The sequence below is a fragment of the Priapulus caudatus genome, unplaced genomic scaffold (genome assembly GCF_000485595.1).
Source record: "Priapulus caudatus unplaced genomic scaffold, Priapulus_caudatus-5.0.1 Scaffold873, whole genome shotgun sequence".
NCBI classification, from domain to species: domain Eukaryota; kingdom Metazoa; phylum Priapulida; class Priapulimorpha; order Priapulimorphida; family Priapulidae; genus Priapulus; species Priapulus caudatus.
In genome coordinates this window covers 110,381-131,406 of record NW_014577934.1, presented here as the reverse complement: position 1 = coordinate 131,406, position 21,026 = coordinate 110,381, and the positions used below count along the sequence as shown (strand labels likewise).

At 42.7% G+C, this 21,026-nt stretch overlaps 1 protein-coding gene across 2 annotated transcripts; it reads left to right on the top strand.

Annotated features, from left to right (window-relative positions):
* Window positions 1-2,677: 2,677 nt before the first annotated feature.
* LOC106814119 (ecto-NOX disulfide-thiol exchanger 2-like) lies at window positions 2,678-20,733 on the top strand. Of its 2 annotated transcripts, none has more exons than XM_014818405.1 (15): window positions 2,678-2,824; window positions 2,932-2,976; window positions 3,154-3,341; window positions 7,036-7,129; window positions 8,325-8,585; window positions 9,017-9,250; window positions 10,121-10,333; window positions 12,669-12,775; window positions 17,295-17,418; window positions 18,022-18,098; window positions 18,331-18,495; window positions 18,825-18,938; window positions 19,048-19,135; window positions 19,272-19,355; window positions 20,365-20,733. In XM_014818405.1, exons 1-15 carry the CDS (start codon window positions 2,710-2,712, stop codon window positions 20,385-20,387), a joined length of 1,932 nt encoding a protein of 643 aa, XP_014673891.1. In that variant the 5' UTR covers window positions 2,678-2,709; the 3' UTR covers window positions 20,388-20,733. The 2 variants fall into 2 exon arrangements, with proteins under 2 accessions (XP_014673891.1, XP_014673890.1); XM_014818404.1 differs by having other exon boundaries at window positions 18,331-18,498.
* Window positions 20,734-21,026: the final 293 nt, after the last annotated feature.

Genomic DNA, 21,026 nt, shown 5'->3' with positions numbered 1-21,026 from the left:
TGCACCACCTTTTCGCCCTTGTTTTGGGTGTCATCTGTGTGCGGCTCCCCAGTGCTGTGTGGAATGAATGACTCTGCATAGCGGTACATGCGCTCTCCTCATTTTCATGTTGATTTTTCAGCTTTACCTTGTGCATAATGTGTGTTCGTGCATATGTCTATAGACCTTGTCAATGTCAGGTCGGATACCCTCGTTGGATGAGTTTTCTCACGTAATTCTTCTGAGTTTGTCCCCAAACACAATCTGGCTGTCCGAATCATATTCTCCCTTGGTCGTCAACAAGCGCACTTCCCTTGCAAGGGGAGTTTTAAGGTCCGTCCACAAAATTGTTTCGAGTCCTCTTGACCTTGGACCCGCTTATAGAAGCGGTTATCGCCTCCACGGCGCGAACACCGTGTTCGATTTCGTTCACATACGTTCCAAACTTGTCATTAATTACGTTGGGTTTTGTAGCCTTCTTTTGGTCTCTGCGGATATGTCTTGACCATGTATTGTACACATTCGCGGTCCTTTTTTTCTCCTACCAATCAGCAGTAGCTCACCTTCTCTTCTTCGTCTTTGGCCTTCAGTGGTCCGAATAACATCCAACTCGGCGTGCGCAAATCTCTTTCAGTTCTTCGGCGTATCGCACCGAGTCCCATTCCCATACGCGCGGAATTGCACTGTCTAAAGCCTGCATATCGTTGCAGTGTGTGTTGATGGAGTCGGATCGACCTTCTGACACCCATGTAAAGTTTATGCCTATAACTTCCAGTGAGGACAAAATACGTTTATATATTCCAAAAAACCTTTATTCTAATCCGTCGCATTTCCATTCCTTAGCCACGCCTTCTTCCTCACCAACCGCATCCTCCCGCACGTATAGTGGACCGCTAAGCAGAGTGTTAGCTAATTAGCAGAATAACATTACACGTATTGAACACAGGTCTTAGCTATAATCCCCAAGAATTTTGAGTTTATTGAATCCGAATACGTTTACTATAATTAACTAAAAACATACCACGGTATCACTCAAGCTACTATATATATGTTCCGCTATGGCCCGTAGAATAGTGTACTAACTCTAACTATCTCGGCGATGATTTCGAGTTACATTTCTAAATTCTAAGATCACCTAGAAATCACAACTCTTAGCTATGTTTCTGTCAAATTTGAGTTCATTGAACACGAATAAATTATTAATTACCAAAAATATAACGCACGGTATCCGTCATTAGAAGATAATAATAATATATTATATATATGCGCGCGGCTAGGCCCGTAGAGGATAGTGTACTAACGTAATAGTCTCGCGCGAACCCTAATTTGTGTACATTTTCTAAAATTCATATACCTACCTAAACACATTCTAGCTATTGTCTCGTGAATTTTGCGTTTGATAAAGCAAAGCACAAATAATTTAATTAATTACCAAAAATATATACGCACGGTATCGCTTATAGGCTAATATATGTACGCGCGGCTATGGCCCGTAGGATAGTGTGCTAACTACTCGCTGCTCGCGCAGCCGCCTATGCATACCTATGCATCAGTCCTATGCATTCGGCGCACGGATCCATAGCTGCCAGCAGTGCATAGTCGTGCACGGCGTTCCCGCGGTCGCGTGCGCCTTGCCGCGGAACTGCGCGCAACATCTGCGCTTATAGCGCTTGGGATTAACACCTCCTTTCGGCAACGCTTCTCTAGTATCCCGTCTCATCTGGGTTCAAACATTTAATCATCTGTAATTTACTTCTAAGGAATATCTGCATTGGGCACCCCCTCTAATAATTATAGGACTGCCATAAGCTACAACTGTGCCAAGTTTGAGACTTTTGTCACTCCTGTAACGATTCGGCCCATATTTTGCACAAGGGACCTGACTATTCTCTGACTTTCTGCACAAAGATGCTAGATGGCCCAATCCTCCTAGTTTGGGACCACGGGTTTAAAAACTTGGGTACTATTTCTTGGTAGATTTAAATACTAAATAGGCAAGGTCCTGAAGAAGACTCCGTCTCTACCTCCACATTTGCGAAAATGAGGGCCATAGTCTGAAACTAGGATTGTGAACTAGGGATGTAGCATAGTACTTTTTAGTAGATGGGTCACAACAACTACAATTCCAGTTCTGAAATGGTAAAAATATTTTAAAAACGTAAATGACATTTTCCCATTGACTTCCATTTCTATGTAAATTTTCGATGTTTCCTGTGGAAAGATTTTGTATTAACTGATGCCCTGATTAATTGATAAAGGCGCTGCACAATTATAAATGCAAATAATATTGGAGAACATAAATTAAATTGACTATTTAGTGATGTATTGCAAGAAAAGGAGTTAAAATGAATACAGTGTACCTAGAATACATTGGGTGCAGGGCATGGATTGTGGATGCACAATAATCAATGCAAGTAAACACTGCCAAGCACATGTTTATTTATCTATTTGCATAATACATCTGACATTTTGTAATGCATATTTACAAATTATGCACGAACAGTCATCTGGAATTTAAAATATATTTGTAACCGACACGGCTCTTTCCCAGTTTTCATAGAATGTGTAATAAAATCGACCAGTAAGCACAGTTTCTTGTTGAGTTAGCTTAAGTTTGCTGTTGTGTAACAGCACAGTTTTAGCTGGTGCACCATTACATAATAAGCCAATCATCATCACTGACTTCTTAAATATTTAGCAGTTGGTCAACCCGGTGGACCGCCAATCTTCATGAATCCGGCCACAAATGACCAGCCGCTGCAGTTTAACATGAACAAGAACAAGCCACCAATGGCTGTTCCCTTGGAAGAGCTCCAACACCAGGAACACAGCGTACCCAGTGCGGGTATGTTCTACTTACATACATGTATAAATATCTCATGTTGTGGCTTTGTTAATGTATATAGATCTCCTTTGCTTACTACATGAGTGCGAACTTGCTTGTTATTTCAGAACGTGATGGACACAATGGAAACAGTGAACGCAGCCAATTTTCGGGTAATGTCTCAATTAATCCTGATGTGAAATGGTTTCAAAAAGAGAGACTTATATATATATGCATTTTTTAAGGTATTTCTTTATCGGATCATGTAGCAAAATGCATGTGTCGATAGTTCGTCCTAATGCTTGACGTTTTGTAAATGAACATTTTATGCCAGTTTTATCTAATTGCAGATCGTGATCACCACAACAGCGAAGACCGTGAATTTAGACTAAGGCATGAGCCGCCCCCTATAGGGCCACAGGTGCCTACTTCTGCTTGGGCCCCCGGTGTGCCTATGGTGCCAGGCCCTGCGATGATGCATGGGGGTCCGATGGGTGACCCAAATATGATGATGGGAGGCTTTGGCTTCAATCCACCAGTAAGTCAGGGTTTCTTATACATAAGAGGCACAGTGGCGCACCGCCGTTGTCAAATTAAATATCGCCGTTGTGAAAATGTTCCCCCTCTCCCTCTCTCCCCCCGCGTCTGGCTGCAGCGTCCGCATGCGTTCCTGCGGCACGTCTTTGAATCCTTTATGCGGGTTTTTCCCCAAACTAGCCATTACCTGTTTTGTTTAATTTTCCCTCAGAAGAAACCCTGTAAGTAATGTTGCAGCCATTCACACATATCTCATGTGTGGTTAGGTAAAGATATATAGTTCTTGCTTGGATGTTTAGTAATGACAGCAGAGATAGTTTATGCATCAGTGAGGCTGATAGGGTCTATGTCCCCCAGGGTACTGCCGGAACGTACCCTAAGTACGGTCAGGTATACCGGAACGTACCCTGGTAACTATCTGATATGCCGGACCGTACCTCGCTTACTCCCTACCGTCAGGGGCGTAGCCAGGATTTTCAAAGTTGTAGGCACGACTATCTGAGCGGAGCGGCACCATGGCGCGGAGCGTACAAGAAAATTTTTGGTTTTACAAACCCCCCAGATGGCTGGAAACGGCCCTTCCCGAGTGTTCATTCTGGTTCCCTGGCCTCTTGCTAACTTGAGACACCTCATTCAATATCACTTTTAAACCCAAAAAACAAACGAGTTAAAATAGTGTTACGAACGAAATGTTAAAAAACTGACAAGATCGGATCCTAGTCTTTTTCGGCGGGTAGAGTGTTGAATGAAACGGCACGCGATAGAAATGACAGCCTAGATGACAGAAGAATAGGTCACCTAATTTAGCCATATTCTTGCTACGTTCATTTCAATAGTTTTTCCTGTCTAGACTCTTAAACTCGTCCAGCAAGCTTATGGATTTGAATTATGGGTGTTTTAAAAAAAAAGATAACTTGGCAAAAAAAGTGTAGGCCCGGGCCTACAGTGCTACATACTGGCTACGCCCCTGCCTACCGTACCCTGACTGTCCCTGTTCTGCCCACTACTGATGTCGCAAAATTTGAAATATACATACAAACCTGTATGATCTCTTTATAAAGTTGGATTGGAGTATGAAACTGTGAAACCAAGAAGAAATTTCGACCTATATACACTGTCACTGATGCGCGCAATCCTTTTGCAAGTATCGCGATGATCGGGAATGCGTTTTTCTTTCGCAATGTTTACGACATTTTCGCGCATTTTCGCGCGAGATTTTTGAAAGATGGCTCCAAGTATTGTGGTGGAACAGGAAAATTTGTATGATTATCTTAATCAGGGTGAAAAACTGATAATTGGAGGCACTGGTCCAGCAGGACCAGTGCCTCTGAGGAAGCACTGGTCCTGGTAAGTAGGCACTGGTCCAGGATTTCTGTCGTAGCAAAGTGAATGACTCGGATGTGGGGACGTTTTTATAGGGGGGATGGTGCAATTTGGTGATGTGCATTCTAATGTATTCTTAAACATCATATTTTTTACTCGTTTCGATACACTGATGCGTAGTAAATCGGAACAAGTCCGCAAGTCGATTTCAAAGATCAGCGGTCTCTGAAGACCGCCCATTATTCCTATTATCATCAAAATTATCATATTTTATTACGCGATCGCTGATTCAGTGATTGGTCAAGGATGCCCAGTATTATCGAATTAGCAGAGGTTTATCAGCATGACCTAGAAAATCGAACACAACAAACATGGAGAGTTTGTGTACTTTGCATGGACTTTAGGCTTCGGATTAAATTTACCATTCATTTCATTAGAATAATGTAGAAGGTTAGTAGAAAATAACAAAATAATAAGTTTGGTAAATTTTTTATTTCCTGTGCGGCAGCCTAAAAATTACTTTTTTTTACGAAAGCTCTTTTTTGATTTTGTATGGAAAAAAAGAGCTCTCGTAATTTTTTTTACGGGAGCTATTAGGCTTGGCCAGCATTACTTTTTCATAGCATGATTTTGTTAAAATTTTCATAATTTTGATGCGCTGACTCTAATATCATTCATCAGCATTCAGCACTCAGCACCAGTATTAACCCAACCAGGCTGTGTGACTAACGTCAATATACTAACTCTAGCAATACCGTTTCTTGGAGCTACACCAGTATCAGACTATCAGTGTTAAGAAATCATCAACAAATTACATTCGATCACGTTTTTTTTATCTCATTTCACTCGACTAAGAAACCAATCACATTCTTATTCAATTTCATTCACACAGACAGATATGCACTACACAGTACACATAGTCAGGTAACATGACAAAGACAGGAAATCAAGAATTATAATCATGGTAATGATGGTATGGTTATTTTCAATTTCTTTTTTTTACTTCATTTCCTTCATCTTTCAACTTTCAACTTTCTTTTTACATTGACTGAGCAAGTTCAGAACTTCAGAGCGTGTTTTTAGTTACTTTGAGTATGTTAAAAAAACTTGTACTGGAATCTCTAGGAATGCCGGGAGCTTCTGGGCAAGGTTTTACTTTCGTTTTTCTCCTCCCCAGTCCACGGTACCCCCATGATCAATGCTGCCGCACATCCGCAAAGTTACAAGTGCCTAGAATCTAGAATATACAGTTTACATTGCTTCTAGATATCTAACTGAATAAAAATAGTCCACTTTCTACATTAAGAAAAGTGCCGAATTCAGTTAACAGCTTTCATTGCGTGCGTGTCAGGTGTCACTGGTCGTGCCCTCACTCCCCACGATAACCCCTGCGCAGGGCCGGACTAAGCGTGTGGGGGGCCCGGGGCACGCAATTGTGTGGGGGCCCTATAGTCTGTATTTTTTCCGCACTTTCATGCTTGCAAATTCAGAGAGTATTTCATCGTGTTTCAACGAATTTAAAATGTCACTTTTCGCCTCAAAGGCGCCATCTCTGGACCATAATCAGCTGAACAGCGAAATTCAGTCAGCGAAACAGCATGGGAAACGCATCACTTCAACGTTACATGCTAAGAATTTTGTGGATCACAATTACGACAGTTTTGTAAATTTTAGGGTACTCTAAATGTGGGGGGCCCCAAATGTGGGGGGCCCGGGGCACGTGCCCCTGTTGCCCCGCCCTTAATCCGCTAGTGCCCCTGCGATATAAAAAGTTATTGTTATGCAGTCATAAAAACACCGGGCTGCCGGCGATGTAGCAATCGATTTCTTAGACTGTCGCGAGTTTTTGTACGTGTGGCGAATCATTCGTTGATGCGTTGATGTGTTGAGTGTGCGGCGATTATCTAGTCACCCCGCCGGACCAGCTGACACGAGCAAGCAGTCGCCCGGTCGATTTTCTAATCGCCACTGGCGACTGGGGCGGCCGCTAGTTTCTCATGCTGTTAATTGGTTGGAAACGTATAGACTCGCTGACACTTGTAGAAAGGGTCGGGAGGTGAAACGTAACAGGGTAAGGGTTACGAATATTTTGCGGGAACGGACCAGAAACAAGGAACGGGAGCATAAAGCGGTGCGTTTCCTGCCGACAAGCGGTATGTATTAAGACATCGGCTGAAAGTCAGGGTACGGTTTGGAGTAGGCGAGGTACGGTGCGGCATATTAGATAGTTACCAGGGTACGTTCCGTTATACCGGACCGTACCCAGGGTACGTTCCGGCAGTACCCTGGGGGACATAGACCCTATCAGCATCAGTGAGATGTCTCTATATTCTGTGTGATGTATATTTACAATTTTCTTTGTTTCCCTTCAGTTTGGTTACATGCCACCGGGCCCTCCAGGACCTCCTCTCCCACAAAAAGAAATCATCCACTGCAAGAGCTGCACTCTCTTCCCCCCAAACCCAAGTAAGTACATTGTATGCTTCATAAGAAGCCATGTAGTAGAACACGATGTTACATGAGAACTCGTAAAGTCAGATTCACATATATATATATGCGTATAAAATTGCACGATTATTGACATGATGACACCAGGAGTACATGATTAGAGAGGAGTGTGTATCTCTCAAAACATGAAAATTCAACATTTGCATGCCTTTGTTTACCTTTGATTTATTACATTAAAACTTAACAAAATTGATATGAAAATATGCATCGCCTATCAAACTTGCTCTCACATATTACTTCACATCAGTGGCTCTTCTGATTACGTTGATATATCTTGGAACGTCGAACATGATTTTAGATTTTCGGCTGGCATTGTGGTGAGCACTCCTGTGCACTGGGGTGAAACATGTGCCATTGACTGGGTTCGTCAGAATCCAAAAATGAGCAATCTTCATCAAACAAATCATCGAAATATTTTGCATTAACATGTCATATAATTCTCCTTCTTCTCGTTATTATTTTTGACTTATTTGATGTTACTGTAGGCCATGCACCATCTGTTTTTTCTGCACTCCCAGCAGTGGTGCAGGTCACAGTCAGTGGTCAGGCAGCTACTAATCTATAAATATCACTAGTTGAACCACACATGGAGTTGAGTCCCTGCAAAACCAAGTCAACAGCAATAATCCTTGCCATCTGTTCCACACCACAGCAGGAGGGTGTTTGCAGCAACACTATGTGAAAATGTATAGTCATGTTTATGGTTTCAGCTATATCTATATATATGTAGTAAGAAGAGGTATGGATATAAAGTAGAGTATGGGTGCAAGTTTGATCTACAATTCTACCATTGATTTCTTAAGTTTTACATAATAAATCATATATAAACCAATGCGTGCAACTGTTAAATTTTCATGTTTCGAGTGAGTTGTACACCTCTCTATTCATGTACTCCTAATGACATGACATCTTATAATTAATTGAATATTGATATATTATATGTTTATATATTATATAATTATAAATATTTATATATATATATAAATAATATATATTATATATATATATATATATTTATAAATATAATATATTATATATATTATTATAATTAATATTATATATTAATTGGACGAAGGCTTGTCCTGGGCTGTGTAGGAAGTATGTGAACACCTTAGCTTCTACTATTGTCTCACGAGGAGTTAACATTTTGTAGATGCTCCGCCTCCGTCTACGAGAGAGAGACCACCAGGATGTCGCACAGTCTTTGTCGGTGGGCTTCCTGAGAATGTAACAGAGGAAATTGTCCAGGAGGTGTTCGATCGCTGCGGCCCTATCATCAGTGTGCGGATGAGCAAGAAGAATTTCTGCCACATCCGGTTTGAGCAAGAAATGATCGACAACGAACTTTGGATGCAGTTGGGAGAGTCTTACATTGGTGACAATGCACATATTAACAGAGCAATTGAGCTTTCAGGTGAGTGACACATATAAAGGTGTTCATCACAAGAGCCAATATGTTATATAGGTTACAGATACAAACATTCTTAAACAAATTATGGACTGCTTGGTGGCATGATCTGGGTGGACTTTTCTAAAGAGCCATTCCACATTGTGATTTGTTAATATATTGAGGTATTCTTTAACAGGGTCAACGTTCTGGAAGGTAGGCTAATATGTGAATGCTATCTGGAGGAACACAGTATAAGTGCAGTTTTAAAAATTAGTCTGAAAATCCAGCGTGGCTTGATTTCGATATTTTGTACTTGTACATAATCCAGTCCTGCTCAACAGTTACCTGTCCAGGAATCGGGGGCTGGACTGCTATTGCCAACACTGCTTAGAAGACAGCTGTTAGCACCAGGATCCTTTTCTTCTGTCTCGCCTGACATTCGTTTGAAATTGCAGGTTACAGGGTGCGAATGGGCTCTAACATGGACCCACCAAACTCTGGCAGGCTGCATGTAGACTTTGCGCAGGCGCGGGACGACCTGTATGAGTGGGAGTGTGCCCAGCGGGGAGTCATGCGCGAATTGCGACACCGACAACGTATGGAGCAGGAGCGACTGCGGCCGCCTAGCCCACCCCCAGTCGTCCACTTTTCCGACCACGAAGCCATGGCCATCTCCGAACAGCTAAAAAGCACGTTATTTTTCAGTTCAATTCAATTCAAATTACTTTATTCAGACCTGCCAACCCTTACGATTTTTTCGTATTCCTTACGAATTCCATGATGTTTCTACGAATGTACGATCAAACTGAAAAACTTATGATTTTTTACGACTTGTGAAAATTAATGTTTTTTACATTGTGAGCCGAGAAATATGTGGCGATTGTGGGCGCAGCCATATTGGATCACGCGTTCACGTTGTTCTCGCATGATCTAGAGTTAGTCCCATCATTCATTGCGCGCATAACATACAAACAAAATGGCCACCTGCTGCAAGAAAAGAAAAGCCTTACTATTTTCATGAATCACAGGTTGGCAGGTCTGCTTTATTTACACTTATGAATTACATTTTGGAGGTAACATGTTAGTTAAACAAGTTAATAGGCAACTAGCCATTTGCGGCCCATGGATCATGGGCATCTAGCATTTACCCAGGCATCACCAAAACATAGCAATATCCAAGAAGTAAATCAAAAAGTATAATAACACAGCCGGTTCATCCAGCATTGTTTGGCTCATGTTCGACAGTATGTTCTTGTTATAAACAACCCTAGATGCAATGACAACCCCAGCTGCAGTGAGCGTGACTCATGGTTGTGTGAAATTCCCTCCGTACATTATATATATAGAAAATGAGATACCCTGCTTTTGAGCATCACATGCATGTAATTTATAAGTTAAGTTCTCCCTCTTAAATTGTTAAACGTTTAATTATATACAGGTACAAATGAAGAGCGTGACTGTGTGTTTAGTATGCAACTTCATTACTACGGCATGGGTTATTTTTGTTGTGGGGTGGAAGTCGGCCTCTATTGACTGTGTTCCTCTTTACGTGTGTGCAGATGAGGAATCATTCTTCAAGGCTTCATCGCTGCTGATGCAGTGGCTGGAGCGCGGTGATTGCAGCCGCCGCAATGCCAACACCTTCTACAGCATGATCCAGAGCACCAACTCACACGTACGTCAGATCCTCAACCAGAAGCAGGCCTACGAGGAGGAGGCGATGAAATTTAAGGAGCAGATGAAACAGCGCATGCAGGGACTGCTGACGCAATGTAAGAGCGTGAACCTACGCGGGTGTGCAGTTTGCGAGGCATGGGGTGTGGCCGACGCTGCAGTGAGTGTTGCATGGTGTGAGTGCGAGTGACGTTGCAGTCTTGCTGCATTGCGCATGGCCACGTCTCCACGAGCTAGGGGGTCGTCGATGTAAGTTAATGCTGTGAAAGTAAGCTGCTGATATCTCATCCCGAGACTTGTCGGTTCTTCCAACGAAGCAGTTTCTGTGTTGGAATTTCGTGAATTCCTTCGGGACCCTTTACGGCTAATCCTACTGTTATTTGTAATACTTCCTCGTCTTTCGCTTCCTTATAGTCTCAGTCAGAGTTGCTTTATCCATAAATCAACTATGGTTGTTTCCTTCCTATATGGGTTGCTTCCATGGGGAAAATTTTTTCACGGGAGCTCTTTTTCAAAGGTTTGTGGGAAAAATAGCTCTCGTCAAGATTTTTACGGGAGCTATTTTGAGCCTCGCGGGAGCGATTTCGGAGGTTTGAAGAGTGAATCTCTCATTGCTCCCGTGTATTTTTTACTCTGGTTGCTTCTGCACTGTTTAATTACTGATGGCATTGCTGTAAGGTATCTTGGTTTGCATGGTATGAGCGACGTATGCTTGATGATGCCATACAGTAATGCCGGTGCGGAAAGCAATGTATGGTGCCGTCAAGGATTTGGAAGACCCTTGAGGATTATTACCCGTTGAGCATTTCTGAACTGTAAAGCTGGGTTTACGCTACCGACTATATGCTGTCAAATTGGCGAATTGGACCAATTTCACAATTCGGGAACAGATTGCAACTTGTTCTAATTTCCCAACTAGTTGCTATTAACCAGTTGCTCGCACAACTTTTACGTTTACACTGCCGATTGTCGGTTGTATAATTGCGAAATTGTTCTGAGTCGCTAATTTGACAGCATAAAGTTGGTATTGTAAACCCAGCTTTAGACCACCTTTCATTTTGAGAATGAAATCTGTTTGCTACACTATGAGAGTAAATATTGCATGGTTGTCAAAACTCTTGTCAGCCGTTGTAGCGTCAATGAGGGATTTGACTGAAAACATGGTGAACAATTCAGTTAGCATTCTGAAATGAAAAGAGTTGTGCCTTGCTTTATTCTAAATGTAGACGGATAGTCTATCTCACTAATCTCTTGCCATGCTTTCTATTCCATAACAACTTTTTTACCCATTTAGAATTGTTTAGTAACCTGTCCCGGATATGACCGCTCTATATATTCGACAATGCAGCATTTAAACGAATGTTTGATAATAAAATTAAGGTTTGTTGGTCTAAAATTAATGATCTATTATAACTAAGTAAGGAAGTACTTTATCATGAAAAAAAGTATTGTTCTACATACAATTCGAGTGTAGCAGTTCTACTGTGATTATTAAACAATCGATTAAATGTTGCCCAGGTAAAGTTGACCGAGAATACTTTTTGTAGACAGAATGTAACAGAACATTGATGACAAACATCTGTTCACATGTCTTCTGTGTGCAAGAAGTATATTTTGCATTCCCAAACTAAATATTGTGATTCCAGGTCCACCTGAGCAGATGTTAAACTTAAAGTAAAGCTTCTATCTCTGTGTGCATTAATGTAATCATATACTTGCATGGCCCACGAATCTCCTGTTAAACTGTTACCCAGTTTCCAATTTATTTTGGGTTTGCAAAATTACAGCATTTAATTAACTTATTATACATTTATATAAGGAGAGGATAATGATTTTACTTGTGTATGCGTACATACGTGAGCGTGTTCTTGTGTGTGAGTGCGTGTGTGAATGTGTGCGTGGGTGCGTGCGTGTGTATGTGTGTGTGCGTGTGCGTGACTGTGGATGTATGGATAACACGTTTTCAATTTCAGAAGTATTTGAAGGTGAGTTTATAAAATTAGCTGAAGTATGTTGGTGCCACTGGCCTGTAAAGTTGTCTTGTTATGAAGCTTCCATTCATTGGCTGATGTGGTTAATAGTTGAGCTTAAAATGCTAAATAAATGACAGTACCACCAATCACTTTTCATTGAGGTTTAAGTGAAATATTTTTAAAGTGTAATTCGGTGGATTTATCGATCAAACTGGAAAACACAATTCCATGTAATCAGTGTCTTATAATAGACATGTCACACCAAGCAAAGCATGATCCGTTCTTGTATTCGACAGAACACAAGAACAACAGTGTCATTTAGTGTGCTGTTGTCATGGCTTCACAATAAAAAAATTTGCTGACCATGTGGCACCGGCTGCTTCTAGCTTTGGGAGGTTTATCCCTCATAACTCCTTCACTGACGAGACTCGAATAAACTGGATGTTTTTGTTATTTGAAGTTGATCAGATTGATCGCGTATTCAGTGCGGCCAGTAAGCAGAAGGTGTGGGACCACTTCAGCAAGCCTCAGCGCAAGAACCTTGATCTGTGGCGTAAGCAGTGTCAGGTAGGAGGAGTGCCAACGATGGTTTGATATCCTCGCTGTTTTCTATGCCGCCATCTTTAAATTGCAAGCTCGCTTACCAATGCTCGTTTGGTGTCTATTGGAGCCACGACAAAAGTTTAAAGAAGTTTGGCATGGTTTTTTTTTCGGGGGCCTTTCAATTAGTTAGTTGGGATGTCACGAAGCTCGACGAAATGAAATGTTGGCATTGTCACTGGTTTGACAACTATAATCCCTTTTATGAATAGGAAGATAGTATCAAGAGTGCATAATATGCTATTATGCACTCTTGATAGTATGTGTACTATGGTGCTCATTATATGAATTGACTGGTTTCCAATAGATGCCAAATATTGCAGAAGAATGCATTTTTCTGCCCGGTTGACGTAAGTTTGAGCTTATATTCCTAGAATGAGAGTAAAGGCCAGAATATGTAATTTCGTTTTTAAGATCAATAGTCTATTCCAACTTAATTACATATCATGGCTTGATTGCACGGTTTAGTCTTGTAAGCTCATGCTATAAATTTGGCTGATAGGGTCTGTGTCTCCCTGGGTACTGCCGGAACGTACCCTTCGGTAACTATCTGATCATGGTTAGGGTTAGGGAGTAGGCATAGGCGACTCCCTAGACTGCGTTAGTGGAGTAGGCGAGGTACGGTCGCGGCGATATTAGATAGTACCAGGGTAATGTTCCGGTATAGCTGACCGTACCCAGGGTACGTTCGCGGCAATACCCAGGGAGACATAGACCCTGGCAGCATAAATTTGGGATGAAGCATTTTCGACTAAAAAATGGTAAGCAAGTGCTTGGATGCATTCTCCGTATGCTATAGGCATTGGAAGCATTGTTCGAATACTACAGATTCACAATTGTTTCGGCTCCTTCCTCTTCCATGTACTGAACTTGCTTATCAGGTACCACCAGCAGTGAGAATGTTTCACCTCATGCGAAAGAACATTTACACCAAGGCTGTGAGCATTAGCATGTGTGCCGCGTACACACGTTAAATGCTCATCACCATTTTAAAGGCATTAGTTTGTGTGTTCATGAAATTTGGCATACATCTGCCCTAGTCACCTCCAGTGTTATAATGCGATGTGTTTTTAAATGTAGATGCTGTGATGTTGTGCATCTGTTGAGTGGCTATTAAGTCAAGTTGGTGGTGGGTGTGTGGATGTATGATGTAGTAATGCCAATTTTAGGATTTGCAAACTAGTGCCTTGAAAATGCTAGATCATGCAGTTGTTACAGCAGCAGTATTTGTGGTGATTGTAATGAAAGAAAGTCGAAATGGAACATGGAAGCAAGCCTGAGAAACCATGGCAAACTTCATACTGGCTGAGAGTTCGTTTCACGAACGGTTCTCAGAAAGAAGGCTATCTGTGTGTGAAATAGACAGAATATTTGAAAGAGAGTGTGTGAAATAGATTAAGATAGGGAAGAGAGTGTGAGAGAGAGAGGGGTAGGAGAAAGATAGAGCGAGAGAGAGGGAGAGAGCGAGAGAGAGAGCGAGAGGATGAGAGCGGAGTGCCCGGGCGAGGAGGGGCGCCGGGGGCAGGGGAGAGGGAGGGGGGGTCCGGGCGGCCTCCTCCCCCGGCGAGGAAGAGGAAAGGGGTCGCGGAGGGGGGGGGGGGGGGGGGAAAAAAGGGGGCAGAGCGGCAGCCCGGCAGCGCTTCTGGCGTAGAGTTGAGCGGAGACCGCCGAGCGCGCGCGGAGGTCTGGGTGGGGCCGGGTCGTCCCTGGAGCGGGTTCGCACGCGCGCACAAAAAGTTTAGACTCAGACGGTTTTCTTTAGATACGCCTCATAGCGATGCTCTCTCCCTAGAGTGCACTATAAGGAGGAAGAATTTTCGAATACATTAAAAATTAAACTTGAGTTGTCACCGCCACGGTAAATGCATAATCCAACCATACGTGCGACAGTATTTCGAAAGCCCGCGGTGCAAATAGCAGCCAAATGTTTGTCCATTATTCGCCACCCGCCGCGTCTGCAGCAGTAGCAGCAAACAGTAGGCACAAGCGCCCAAACTATATAGAATATATATATATATAATATTATGGAACTACAGGCGTGTCAGCTGGAGGGATCAGGCGCGGGTGGGCCAGAATACCGGGGGTGTAAGCTACTATCACAGTGCTACTACTCACGGCCAGCGGCCGGCCTCTCTCGGCGATAGCTATCGTTTCGTCCCGTGTACAACACGACACTACGTCCCTGTATCACATTACGGGGAGAGGGCGCGGGTCGTGGCGGGAGTCGTGGCGGGGGTCGTGGCGGGTGGTCGTGGGGGAGGGTCGTGGCGGGCGGGTCGTGGCGGGGGGTCGTGGCGCGGGGTTCGTCTGGCGGGGGTCGTGGGTGGGGGAGGAGTCACTGGCAGGGGGTGTCGTGGCGGGGGTTGTGGCCGGAGGGGTCGTGGAGTGAGGAGGGGAGGGTGACGTGGGATGGGGGTCGGGTGAGCGAGGGTCCTTGTGAAACTGAGTAGCCGAAATGCACAAGACCCGAGTTTTCTGCGATTAAGCCCTAGAGGATATAGCCGAACAGAAAGCAAATATTGGTCTGATTGATATTTCCGCAAGTGTCGGACCAGAGAGCAGGGTTTTTCGCCGACACTATGGTTGCGTTACAGATCCGCAAAGGAGAACAGAGAGAGCAGACAGACAGGACAGAGCCGGACCGATACAAAATTTAGAATAAATCCGATAGGCATACGGGACTCCAAGAACCAAGACAAAGTCCAGCGGGCCAAAAGTCAGGAACCATATTAGTGGAGTGAAGAGAACAGAGGTCATAGATATTGGCTATAGGCATAATCGCGGAAATGCCGGTAGATATAATGAAAAGATAGGGACGGCTCGAGCGAAATGGCACAGCCGAAAAATAGAGAGAGCAGACGCAAGGGCGGTCGTCAAATTGTAACCATATTTTGGAGCCATGAGTTGTCGGATAAGCCGTTCATGTTTGGAAAGTGTGAATGAAATTTCGCCGATCCCGAGAGAGAGAAGGAGAGAGGAGAGAGAGAAGGAGAGAGAGAGAGGAGAGAGAGAGAGAGAGAGAAAGAGAGCAGAGAGAGAGAGAATGGAGAGAAGAGAGACGAGAGAGAGAGAGAGAGAGAGAGAGAGAGAGAGAGAGAGAGATGAGAGAGACGAGGAGAGAGAGAGAGAGAGAGAGAGAGAGAGAGAGAGAGAGAAGCAGATAAGGGAACCTACACATAGGTATTAGTTCTGCTATCAGGATGCGATAGTAGGGTCTCTGTGTGGAACCTGCTTTTACAGCTGCTTTTTTAAAGTGAACAGAGGTAACGTCATTCAAGGAAGTCACTTCGCTGAAATGACTCTTGCGCAAATTTTAATGTGTCTGCTTACTTGCACCAGCTGTTTATTTAAGCAAATTCTAGTATCAGGTGGGTGCTGCTGCAAGGTTTGTGGCGGTATTAAAGACATTAATGCATAAATTAACGATAATTAGCTGCATTGGTATTAATACTCTTTAATGCGTTTGAAACATCAATCACAAAACGCGCAGTCAGTAAGTATCAAGCGGAATTACAGTGTAAGTACGGAAACATACGAACGGGCAGTCAGTAAGTTGGTACGTCCATTCGGTGTGAGGATTGGTTGCTGTCATGTGGTAATGTAGTCACTGATGCTATCAGCCCAACAAGCCCTCTCCAAGAACAGCGATGGAAGAGTGGAGAAATGTCTTTATACAGATGTGGTTGGAATCCCAACTAAAGGTCTCAACTGAGAGTCCTAACTGGAGGTTTCAACTGGAAATTTCAGCTGAAGGTGCCAAGCGTTTGTAAGTGACCCGAGTGGCGGTCACAGTAAGGTCTCAATTCTACATCTCAGTGCAACGAGAAGTTTATTAAAACTGTGATATAATATAAGCAACAAAGAATTAATATTTATTAAATTCTAGCTTATTTTCGCAAGACAGGTGATATAGACAGTTATTGCACTAATGCAGAATAATATCATGGAATAAATTAAGCAGGTTTAAGAATGGTACTCTGTTATTTTGGTTCAGATTATTGCATATTAAAAAACAAAGGGTTGGTTTATTAATGGCCACAACGTTTTATAGTATAACCTTGTATTTATCTTTAGTTTGTATCACTGCTGTGCCTTCCTTGTTAATTCTGGGATACATAATTATTGAGTCTTGCAATTTATTGTTATTAATGAAATTAATTGTTATTCACTAAGGACAGCACTATAATGCTCAGCATTGTCCTGTCCACCAGAATACCAGAGTTATGTGCTTAAATACCTGTCACTCTTCAAGCCCTGAGAAAGTTTGTGTGCAATATCTATGATAACTTTGTATGCAAGTGTGTGCGTACGTGCGTACGTGCGTGCGTGTGTGAGCGTGCATGCATAGGTGCTTGTGTGTTCTCACTTGAGTGCGTGTTTGGCTATGGGTCGATTGGAACTCACGTTTGCCACAGGAAACCAACGACTGCCGTCCCTCAGACCACACACGACGCGTCCTGTCACACGACCCGTCATTGTTTTGCAGGAAATCAAAGCCAGCAGCTTGGAGGAGTTCTTGAGTGACCGGCAGGAGGATGAGATGGAGTTGTCAGATGGTGAAGACAGCGGTGTCTCGGCACCAAAGAAGCAGAAGACAGAGGAGGAACTAGGTAGGTGCTAGATATGCTTCTGTGGCATAAATAAAACGCAGTGGCTATGCGTCCGGTCATCCATTACAAAGCTCTGCACAGATTCCCAAATCCACGCCACGATTAGGCCACGCTCCCTTTCAAATCGTTGATTTCACTGGATTTACTATTGCTTCAAAAGTTACAAAAACACATTTTTTTGATAAAATACCTAAAGGTAAGTAATATTATGGTAAAAACTTATTGTTTATTGTTTTTTACTGAAAAAATATAGTTAGGTTCACATAAGAAATATATGACCGGACGCCTAGCCTGGGAGCTGGGCGTTCGCGTAGCCACGGCCTAAATAAAATGGGACACCGTACTGAGATGTACCGTAAGAAGTTTAGGAAGAATTTGTTGGTCATAATATTAAATTAGTTACATCCCCTTTTGACTTTTCTGTGGTCTGTCAGTATTTTTTTTTTTTAATTAGAATATTATTTGTATTGGTTAGCTGAAGAGGTTAAGAGTGAAATGGAGCACTAAGCAATTATTGCTGAAGCTCACAAAATGTAAAACAAATTAACAACTCATTCTATTTTGTAAGTGTCACGTGTGCACTGTGTTTGTGTACATTCGCAGTGGCGCATGCACATATGCATGCACAGAGCATGCAACTGAGCAACCTGAAGGAGGAGAATGACCAGCTGCGATGTCAGGCAAGTTTCCACTTACTTTAATTACATTTAATTAATTTTAACGTTATTTATCTATATGACGAGCATGAATTTTGATTGAAACTAATGTGCCAAACGTGATCAACACACTTAATTCTATCTTGTTAATTATGTGCAACTTCGGGTGAACAAGTGAACGTCTTGTGCTGACTACGTCTTTGACCACATGCATAGATTGCGCGATCAGGAATCGATTACTTATTTGTCCTCACAGGTCGATGCATATAAAAACGAGGTCGACATTCTTAAATCTGAACACAAGGATCTGATCGACTACAAAGATAATCAGCTGAAAGCACTGCAGAACACACTCGAGTCCATGCAGAAACAACTCATGGAAAACCTACGTAAACAGAAGGACTCCGGGGAAGAGATTAAGAAGGTCTGATTGTGTAGTGCAATAGGCCTTGATACATGTCTTTGTTATTTAAATATTGTAATGAAATGATTAAATGTGCTTGTAGATGGCGTCCTAATCGCCCTCCTATCTTTATTCACATAATGTAAGCGTTTTGTTATTCAAATATTTTGCTGTGCTGGCTCGTGCATGTAGTAATGCAAGTAATAATATTTCAACCTATCCTTGTGAGTGAGAGAGCGTTTTTCATTTATTGGTTTGTTGGTCCCTGTCTCACAGGAAGTATCTAAATATTTGTCTAATACATGTAATACATTTGATATGACTAGAGGTGTTATTGTATGTTTCAGTTGCGGGCATTGGCAGCTGCTACTACAGATGTCATCATTGATGGCCAGCAGGGACTTGTTCTTATGGATGAAGCCAGGCTAGATGGCACTGCTGAACCAGAAGTCCCAATTCCAGTGCGTAGGATAACCTTTTATTCTATCGGTGGCAAAAATTATGGCAGTTTTGACTTCATATTTAGTTATTGATACTGCAATCTAATAGGTTTACTTTGTTTGCTTTCAGGTAAAAGCAGAGGTTGCCAAAGTTCCGGATACGTCAAGCTCAGGAATAGATGGGCGGCAAATCTCTCAGAAGGATGCCAAACTTATTGGTGAGTCTACAATGATCTATATAACACTGTGAAGAGAGTAATGTTCATTATTGCTGTTACTTAAATTATCAATGCCACTTAATTCAATGTATGCCATTATTGATGCATATTTATAAAGTGCTTTGTTGGATCTTAGGTTTAATTGCCACATTTTTACACGTCCATCCGTTTGGAGCCGGCTCTGACTACATCTGCTCCTACCTCCAAAGGCTCACCACAGGTACAGTGATAACACAGTCAGTAAAACTGTAACTTGTCATCTCCCCGGTGGCAGGTGTAAATTGTTTGGTGTAAGTGTAAATCATCCTCAACTGCGATGAGTAACTTTCCTAAACCTTTAGCCAAGATGGCGAAAATTTAAAAAAACCTAACTTAACCAAAATTTACCAGAAAAAAACATTGCTTTTACACACTGCATATGCATACACACAGACACACGCAGCACCCATGCACTCGCGCGCACGCATATATAACATATAGGTGCTAGGAAATTCAGTTAGACTATACATGGAACCAAATATAGACATAAAGGAAGCATAATGGGATCCATGGAGAATTATGAAAGTGATACATATTAGCACATCTCTGCTGTGCTATTAATCTCGAAGTTACATGCAAAAGCCAAAAATAAAGTCGAAAGCCAGTGGAAACTAAATCTCTGCCCTATGCCGCAGTTTTCATCTTCTTTCATTTAATTTTGTTGAGCGTCTGGTAGATAATACCAGGCGTTAATAATGACAAATTCTGTCATTTTTTGTCAATTTTTTTATCATTATTCTCTGCCTGATAATACCGTGTTAACAAGTGCTTCTTTCATTCTATTTGGTTAAGCGTCAAATAGATAATACTGTGTTAACAAAGAGCTTCTTTTGTTTTGTTTGGTTAAGCGTCAGGTAGATAATACCGTGTTAACAAAGTGCTTCTTTTGTTTTGTTTGGTTAAGCGTCAGGTAGATAATACCGTGTTAACAAAGTGCTTCGTTCATTCTATTTGGTTAAGCGTCAGGTAGATAATACCGTGTTAACAAAGTGCTTCTTTCATTTTATTTGGTTAAGCATCAGGTAGATAATACCATGTTAACAAAGTGCTTCTATCATTCTATTTGGTTCAGCGTCAGGTAGATAATACCGTGTTAACAAAGTGCTTCTTTCATTTTATTTGGTTAAGCGTCAGGTAGATAATGACCGAATGTTAATCAAAGTTGGCTATACCTTGCTCGGCTGGGGCAGGTATTCTGGTACGCGAGAGGTAGACGAGCTGCTGCAGAGTCTACCGGGAGTGTTCGTACAGAAGCTGTCTGGGGTTGGTGCCTCCATGGAGCGCAGGTGGCACTTCACCGGATTCCAGGCTGTAGACGACGCTTAGTCACTACGCTGCAGTCGATCTTTCCACCCTGTACAGCGCCCAGCTAACGCGAGTAAGTGCTAGCGCGTACCCCCTGTAGATGATGTAAGTGCTGCTGTGTGCACCACAGATGACACGTGCGACACATGTGTAGGTATGAATTATGTGAATGCATTGCAGACTGTGAGGGGTGTGGCTGGGGACATTGCAGACTGTGAGGGTGTGGCTGGGGACATGCAGACTGTGAGGGTGTGGCTGGGGACATTGGCAACTGTGAGGGTGTTGGCTGGGGAGCATTGCAGAGCTGTGAGGGGTGTGGCTGGGGACATTGCGAGACTGTGAGCGTAGTGGCTGGGGACATTGAAGACATGTGAGGGTGTGGCTGGGGACGGCAGATGTAGGGCGGGACAATGAACTGTGAGGGGTGTGGCTGGGGACATTGGCAGACTGTGAGGGGTGTGGCTGGGGACATTGCAGACTGTGAGGGTGTGGCTGGGGACATTGCAGACTGTGAGGGGTGTGGCTGGGGACATTGCAGACTGTGAGG

Excerpts from the sequence above, each read along its gene's own strand:
- LOC106814119 (XM_014818404.1), top strand. The coding sequence starts at position 2,710 with ATGAATCCGGCCACAAATGACCAGCCGCTGCAGTTTAACATGAACAAG. Across the intron at positions 8,586-9,016 it reads CAGAGCAATTGAGCTTTCAG|GTTACAGGGTGCGAATGGGC; the intron begins GTGAGTGACACA and ends TTGAAATTGCAG. Across the intron at positions 19,356-20,364 it reads CCTCCAAAGGCTCACCACAG|GTATTCTGGTACGCGAGAGG; the intron begins GTACAGTGATAA and ends CGGCTGGGGCAG.